This window comes from Nicotiana tabacum, chromosome 16 (assembly GCF_000715075.1).
Source record: "Nicotiana tabacum cultivar K326 chromosome 16, ASM71507v2, whole genome shotgun sequence".
Classification (NCBI taxonomy): domain Eukaryota; kingdom Viridiplantae; phylum Streptophyta; class Magnoliopsida; order Solanales; family Solanaceae; genus Nicotiana; species Nicotiana tabacum.
In genome coordinates, this window is record NC_134095.1 from 147,392,720 (window position 1) to 147,400,993 (window position 8,274).

Genomic DNA, 8,274 nt, shown 5'->3' on the forward strand with positions numbered 1-8,274 from the left:
TCATTTATTTTTCTTTTCTTGAACGTGTATTCACAGTACATATGTAAATTAATTGATCAATGGAAAAGGTTAGCATGATTTGACATGCATTGAAATGGAGCTGCATATTATCATGCAGAGGCGTTTTAGTTCTTCATCAAATGCAGCTGGCATTTGATGGTAGACTCATGCACCATTAAGTTCTTTTGAGGATTAGTATATTTTGCAACAATTAAACTTGGCTACTTGTCCAGAAAATTTGTGCATCAATGCTCATCTTAAAAGCATCCAATAACTAAATCCTAAGGTTTGAACAGATGCAACAACAACAACCCAGTAAAATCTCACTAGTGGAGTCTGGGAGGGTAGCATGTATGCAGACCTTACCCTTACCCCGAGAAGGGGGAGAGGGTAGAGAGGCTGTTTCCGATAGACCTAGCCTTGAACAGATGCATACTCTTAAATCATTCTAGCAGGGAGAGGGTAGAGAGGCTGTTTCCGATAGACCTAGCCTTGAACAGATGCATACTCTTAAATCATTCTAGCAATCCTTCCTTATACAGGAGAGCAATGGTGTATTCCACCAGATAGACATGAGAAATTCCTAGTTTCGGAGGCTTAGCAGGTTCAGAAATTTGTCTTGTAGCTTTGGTTTTTGCATAACTTTACCGAAAAAGACTTCTCTTAATTCATGATTTTGATGTTTATCTTGCATTTTCTACTTTAAGTTAAAGATATGTATTATTGGAAGCAGAGTCTTGCAGGCACTTGACTCTTGAAGAAATTTGAATGTCAGTCATGTTGTTGCATTTACATTTACTGGCTTGCTTATCATCTACCTAAGCTCTTATAATTCAGATGAAAATCTTGTTTGGTTCTTCATTTTTCACTCCACCTCTATTTAATGATGATGAGTTGCAAACTTGGAGGATTCCTCATAGAATATGCTGGTGTTTAGTTTCAGAGATTAATTGCAAAAAACATTTAAAGATACTTTGATGATTTAAGAATCCCATGAAGCAGAAATTGAAGTTGTCTTCAGTGAGTACATGAATGTAAGTCAGTGATGGCTTCTTCAGACTCTGACTTCAGATGCTATCTATAATCCATTACTGGGTGGATACAATATTAAGCACATCAAAGCACAAATAGTAGTGAGGAAAAGCATACTAGAAAGATTAACAAAACCAAACAACCATAGGCCATAATTAAGTTCTCTACTTAAGAACACTTATGAAAGATAAAACTGTCTGTGTAACTGTGAGTAAGAGGAGTATGACGGCCGCCACAGTTGAAACTCCTGCCCACGGACTATGAAAATAATTGCGCCTCAAACTTGCCTTCATTCTGTTCCATGGTTGTTCACAATGTTGCACTGCTTTTCCACATACTTCTTTGTAATGGAAGTCTGATGAAATACCGACCCCCTTCCCAATGTTATTAAATAAGTTAGCCACTTCTTTGTCCTCTCCTATGTCATTCGCGATAATTCCTTTTAGGCGAAGCAGAGTGACATCTTTTTCCGAGTCGATAAGATGATCCATGAAAACTGCAAATTCACTGAAATATTTAGGATCTATATCAGGTGAATGTTGCTCGTAAGCTATAAAATTTCTCAGGAGGGTCTCTGTATTATCGGTGACTTTAAAACAAGGAATTGTCATCAATCCATTCTCAAATCCAATATCAAATAAACTTGTGCTATCTCCAAGGTTATCTTCCGCCAAGCAAGCATAAATATTTCCAACTTTTGAAAATCCAACTCCAGCTTCGCAAAGCTCTGTAGCATTTGGCATGTTGTCTTGCCATGTCAGGTTGTCCTTATCTTTTGGCATTTCTTTCGGCCTAACTCTTTGCAAAAGATTACAACATAAGTTTTTCCTGGAATGTTCTGCTTCCTTGCTAATATTCCCAGTTAGCTTATTAGTTTTCATCTCTGAAGGGTGACATGACATGTGTATTACTTGAAGTAAATGTTTGATTTCTGCGGCATTACCTGCACTCTCATTAAAGGATGCAGGGGTCAGCTTCGGTAAATCATGAAAAAAAATCCACTTCACCATTTTTGTGAATGGTATGTCATAAATTTCATCTTTAGTCATGTCATGAAGTTTGGTAAGGACAAAAAAGGGAAGTTGGTTTTCTAATAACAACAAGTCACGACGTACTTGGTCATCAAGGCAACCTCCAAGGATAATCATGTCTTCTCCTGTTGGTTTTATTCCAATAACCTCTCGAATAAACTCAACCAAAAAACAACCATCAAACAACAACATTTTCAAAAATTCACCAGTGTTGTTGTCACTATCGATAAGGTCCTTTATGTCATCATAACACATTAATGCTTCATCTTTCAGTTCCTCCAATTCTCTGATGCAACTTTCCACGTTAAGCCCCTCTTTCCGCCGGAGAAACCGTTGTAGGTATAACAATTTGTACTTTTCCATTGAGTGAAGTTCTTGATTTTTTTTATGGTAAGGACCAATGGAGATCATTTTTGGTGTATAAGCATCTGGATTTGATTCACGTAACCCCACATTTACTTTGAATATGGTGGTGGACCTGATAGCCAAATTGTCCAAATCCTTATATATTTCATCTAAGATTTTATTTGCAGATTTACTTGTTTGAAAACCTGGTCGATCTTGACCATCTCTTTTATTAGTCTCGATTAAATGACCCACTTTCTCCCCTTCTTTTATCTGTAATTAGTGGAAAAGAGTCACTTTTTATCTTCTTTTTTTCCACATAAATTGTCACTAATATAATGATCAGACAAAACAAAACTCTAAAGACTGAAGATTTTTCCTTTCTTAATTCAGGGAAAAGACAGAAAATTATCAACATATGAAATTAAACTAACCAAATACTGAGCAGTGAGCCGAAAATACTAAGTAAATATTGTCCAAGTGGTTTTCCTTATTTTCCAAGAAATCATGTTCCTTGCTACCAAATATGTACCCTTAATTAATAATGGTTAAGTGATCTATATTCTTACTTTAATTTGTAAGCACATACCTCATCCTTTTCAGCATCAATAATTAGAGGAGTTTGATGGAGTAGTAGTGGAATTTGTTCATCTATCGTGACAGGACTTTCGGGCTGAATTCCATTTTTTTAAAATGTCGTAGTAATATTTATATGCTTATTATTTTCTATAAATTTCTAGCAAGTAATTATCGTGAAGGAATACAAAAACGAATAGTGAATCGTAATGAAGTTTCAAACATCATTAGTGGAAACCAAAAGAGTAAAAGGAAAATAAAACAATTGAATCTTAATAAAGAAGCTTGATCAAACTTGACGTTTTATTATTTTTGCTTTTAATGACTTAATGTATATATTAAAAAAAATATAATTATTAACAAGTGACTATTCATGCTTGCTACCTTGTTTCTTTTTGTACAAAAATACAATAAATAAATAGAAGGAAAGTTTGTGTTAAGAAAGAGAGAGAGACCTCATCATCTTTTGTTGCTTGACGAAGCAGCGGAGTTCGGTGATCAATTGGGGTAATCTCAATAGAGTGTGCCATCCCTCTTTTAATTACTTTCTTCAACTGTAATTCGTGCAAGCAACAGATATTGGTTTAAAATGGCGTGGCATAAAAAAAATTAATTTCAACTCATAGATGGCTGTTATTATTAATCCAATGCATTGCAGAATTTGATTGAAAAAATGAAATCTCGTGTTATTTCTTCTTATGAAAAGAAACCTAGATGTCTTGTACGTTATCCTGTTAGAAATTTTAATTCTTAGATTGAACGAACTAATTCGTTCAACAAAATGTTTTTAAAAGATTATCAGGAAGGGTCGACTTTTTAAGTAATTGAAAACACATAAGCTTTATAACCCATGTCTCATAATCTATATACACTGTTCATTTATTTTGAGGGACTAGCTAGTAGACATTTTTTTGAGAGAAGAAAAGGAGAAACTGTCTCAAGTATGCTATAGAGTGATAATTTTTAACACTCTTATACTCAAAGTTACTCGAGAAATTAACCACACAAACCATTTCTGTTAAAGAAATAAATATTCGGTCTAACTCAACCTTTAATTAGGTAATTTTCTTCAAACTGTAATTCAACAACAAAGAGAGAGAGAATTTTTAATCAACGGTACTGTATCAAACTCTTTTTCTCAATTCATATTCGTTGTTACTACACGTTGATGAAAAGAAATATTTAAAAATTATAATAGTACACACTAAAATTTATCTACAAAGCTTCCTGGTTGATCACAAGATTTTAAAATTTAAAATTTACTAATGTGAAAGAGCTAAATCAAGAGTTTGGACATCAATGGAAAAAGGAAGTTGGTGTACACTATCTTTTTCCATATCTCAAAATTACATTTTCATTTCAATTTGGATCATACATGTTATCTTCATTTTAGATCATCCCACCTTATGGGGGGTTATGACTTCAACATAAAAACAGAGGGAGCTTGGCCTAAAACAGTGTAAGGTGTAAGGATACTTTTAATGTATGAGGCCTTTTGTAGAAAATGATATGAGTTTGACTCAAACGGATATTATTACATGATGTTAAAAGATAACCCGATTTGCCGTCTACTTAATCGCTTAAACTAAAAATAGCCGGCAAAGGTATAATATATATATATAATTTATGTTCAGTATGTCTATAATCGTGTATAATCGATGTATAATCTATACATATGGCTAGAAAAAGTAAACAATGACTATGTCTTTGAGATGGTTTAGCCCAACAATTTTTTGTGCGAAGCATAGAATATTGAGAAATGCATAAAGTTACCTCTTTGGTTTGGCTTCTTCTTTTTTCCTTGTTTGTGATCCTGAAGAATAAGAGGAATGAGATTAGGATTCAAAAAATCATTAAGAGCATTTTGCCTACTGCAAACGTAACTTTTGCAAATAACCTCAAACTTATGCCTTTAAAGCTCCTCCCAATTGCCTATTGATGGGAAGGTGGGTTGATTATAAAATAACTTTTGCATATAATAAATTAAGCGGAAGTTGACTATCGATAATGTCTAAAGATGGAGAGGAATTTTGATCAGAAAATGAGTTTGGCATAATAGTAGGTGCAGATTTGACTATTCATCAAGTCAATGAAGAGAGGTGCATAATTGGATTGTCAAGTTGAAATAATTGACATCACATCATTTCATACTAAGTGTATTATCATTATAAAGTCAATGGACCAACTGCCTTTCACATTATTAGTTTCTAATAGAAAAAAATAGCCGAGTGGTGTCGCTATTTTATTACATGAACCGACTCTAGTTGCATTGGGCTAGCTGCCTTTCACATATTAAATTTTCAGCAAGAATTAACTTAAATAATCGCTCATCTAACCTCTTAAACTAAAAATAGCTAGCGAATGTATAACATAAGTATAATCCATATAAAATATATGTATAACTGTGTTTAATCAATGCAAAACATGATCCGGTTGGCAGTTGCCTTTCACATACAAGTTTTCAATTGTAGTGAGTGGTGACACTATCTTATTACATGAACAGGCTCTAGTTGCAGCGTTTTACGTTACGCGTTTTCAATATAATGGGGAAACTATCTTATCACAAAAGTTGGCTTTGGTTGCAGCAGAAACAGTTGTCTTTCACATTACTAGTTTTTTGTAGTTGACGGAAGATTAACACTATTTTTATAATTTTCACGTTACTACTATGTGATGCCTAGGTAAAATCAATTGACTGTTTAGTTTTAAAAAGTAGCTTGATAACATTCGTGATACTCAGGTTAAAGTTAAGTGACTTTTTAGTCACAAAAATAGTTTTGCCAATCACTCGAAAAAGAATTCTACCAGGTTATTCAATAAATAACTTAGTTGCAAAGAAGTAGTCATGTGGTCATTTAGTTCAGATGAAGTAGTTTATACTGTGTATAAATACAATATTATTGCAGTATAATGCTGGCTACTGCATGAAAGCTGATCATGACATATGGGCTCATACACCTCCTGTAGATAGTAGTTAGTATTGGAGAAAGATAAACTCAATTAAAGAACTGATGAAGGAATAATACTCCCATGGCAGATATACGTTAACTTCAGAAGGGAAATACTCAATCACTAAAAGCTAGCTTGCTTTAATTGGTCGACAACAAAAACTAAAGGTTGCAGATTTATTTTGGACAGCTGTAGCACAGCCTAAACACAGGTTTATTGGTTGACTTGCAACGCTTAGGAGGCTGCTAACTAAAGACAGGATGATTGGGATGCAATTACAGGTTGATAATATAAACTGTAATTTGTGTAATGAAGATAAACTGGAAACAAAGGACCACTTGTTCGTTGAATGCAGTTGGATCAATGCAGTAAGACAAGATATAAACCTGTGGCTAAGGCAGGCAGTGCAGGTTGCAGGAATCAAGCAAATGCTGGAAATGATCAAAAGAAGGCATTGGAAGCAATTCAAAAAGAAGTGATAGCTGCAACTAACACTACTAGAAATTTGGTAATTAGCGACCTAAAAAAAGACCAACGTTGGTCGGTATTGGCAAATTACCGATCAAAACGCGTCCAAACACGCTTGGTCGCTATCGGTGGTCGTTTTAGTGTACCGACCAAGGTTGGTCGCCAGCTGTGCAATTTAAAGCACATACCGACCAACTTTGGTCTGTAACATATTTTAATAATTTAATTTTACCGACCAAAGTTGGTCGGTGTATTTAAATTATGTTATTTTATTAATTATTAAAATTTAAAAATTAGCGACCAAAGTTGGCCGGTAAAATAAAATATATATTTTTTAAAAAAAATTAAAATTTAACCATACCGACCAAAGTTGGTTGGTAAAGTTGAAATTTGGGTAATCCTTGTTCATTAACCGATCAACTTTGGTAGGTAATTTTTAATTTTTATTCTTTTTTAAAACTTAAGCAACCAACCTTGGTCGCTAATCAACAGTAATTAGAAACCGACCAACTTTGGTCGATTTTCTGGGTTTTAATTTTGGCATAAAATGCCTGTTTTGGCAGCTACACCACCTGCCAGCATACCAAAATCCCTAAATAACAACACAACAACACAACAACAACAACAACAACACCACCACCACCACAACAACAACAACAAAAAAAATATCACAATTCAATAAATACATTAAAACTAACAAATTAAAGTTCAATAGAACTAAAAAATCCATAATCAAGTTACAACTTATTACAACTAGTTCAAAATCGGTTCTATTTGTCTAGTTCAAAGTATATAAAAGTCAAGGAGTGTTTTGTACAACTTCATCATCACCGTTTGATGAACTTTCATCTAAAAGACGGTGTCGAGAAGGGTCTTGTGGAGGACGGGAGGAACGATCACGGGGAGGACGGAAGGAACGCTCACGTTCAAGTCGAGCCTCTGGCAATGACTCACGAGATCGGGGCAACGGAAAAGCTCCAGTAGATGGGAAAGTTCTGATCTGAGCTTGCATGCCAAGGAACTGAGCATCTCTAACCCTTCTCTTTCCTTGGCCGCTTCTAGCTCGGATGTGAGCTTTGTCACAGTCTCCCGCATAGCGGATAGGCTCTCCCCATTAAGTTGCCCGACTTGCGAGGAAGTTCCTATTCCTTGCATTCCACACTTATAGCGATGGAATTTCTTAGTAGGAAGCCCGTATACCTTCCCCCATTTTGGACCGCCAACAGACTCCATCCATATTCATTCAGCATCCTCGTCCGAAGGTTGGGTTGGCTCGCCCGATTCACCAGCTGGCTGAGTGCAGATGAATTCCTCTACGTTAGTTTGGTAGCTACCCTATACGAAAATTTAAATTGAATTCGTATTTCAAAATTTATATAAAAATAAATTAAAATAATTAAAGAAAAGTGAAAGCTTACATATACAGTCAAGGCCCGGTCCTCGACCCACCTTTCTTGATCCGTCTCTTTCTTCTTCTTTACAATATGCGTCTCCTTGAATAACTCATCATGGTTCATTGGATGCCTCAACTTCTTTTCCTGAAAACAAATTAATTTAGCTAATAAACAGAATAGATATAATTTGAAAATTAAAATAACTTAAGCAATTACGTACCAATCTTCTTTTTATTGTCCCTAGGCTGATCGCACCTCCAGTGTTCAAGGAGCCTTCCTTCTCAGATGCGCGAGCTTTCTTTCATTTTTCGCTCTTCTCTAAGAACTTTGAGGTAAGCCATTGCCTTTGCAAATCATCCCATAAATTTTGAAGTAACCAGTCAGGTTTCTTGTTCTTCTTTCTAGCTTCGGAGAAAGTATGCGACAATCGCTTGCGAGCTTTGTGATGAAAATTTGCAACCACTTCCGCGCTATAGCAG

At 35.1% G+C, this 8,274-nt stretch overlaps 1 protein-coding gene across 1 annotated transcript; it reads right to left on the reverse strand.

Moving 5' to 3' along the window:
• Positions 1-984: 984 nt before the first annotated feature.
• On the reverse strand, positions 985-5,028 carry LOC107811010 (UPF0481 protein At3g47200-like). The gene is made up of 4 exons (XM_075233457.1): positions 4,882-5,028; positions 4,758-4,797; positions 3,440-3,538; positions 985-2,681 (listed from the first exon to the last, which is right to left on the reverse strand). The coding sequence occupies exons 3-4, from the start codon at positions 3,512-3,514 to the stop codon at positions 1,197-1,199; spliced, it is 1,560 nt and encodes a 519-aa protein (XP_075089558.1). The 5' UTR covers positions 3,515-3,538; positions 4,758-4,797; positions 4,882-5,028; the 3' UTR covers positions 985-1,196.
• Positions 5,029-8,274: the final 3,246 nt, after the last annotated feature.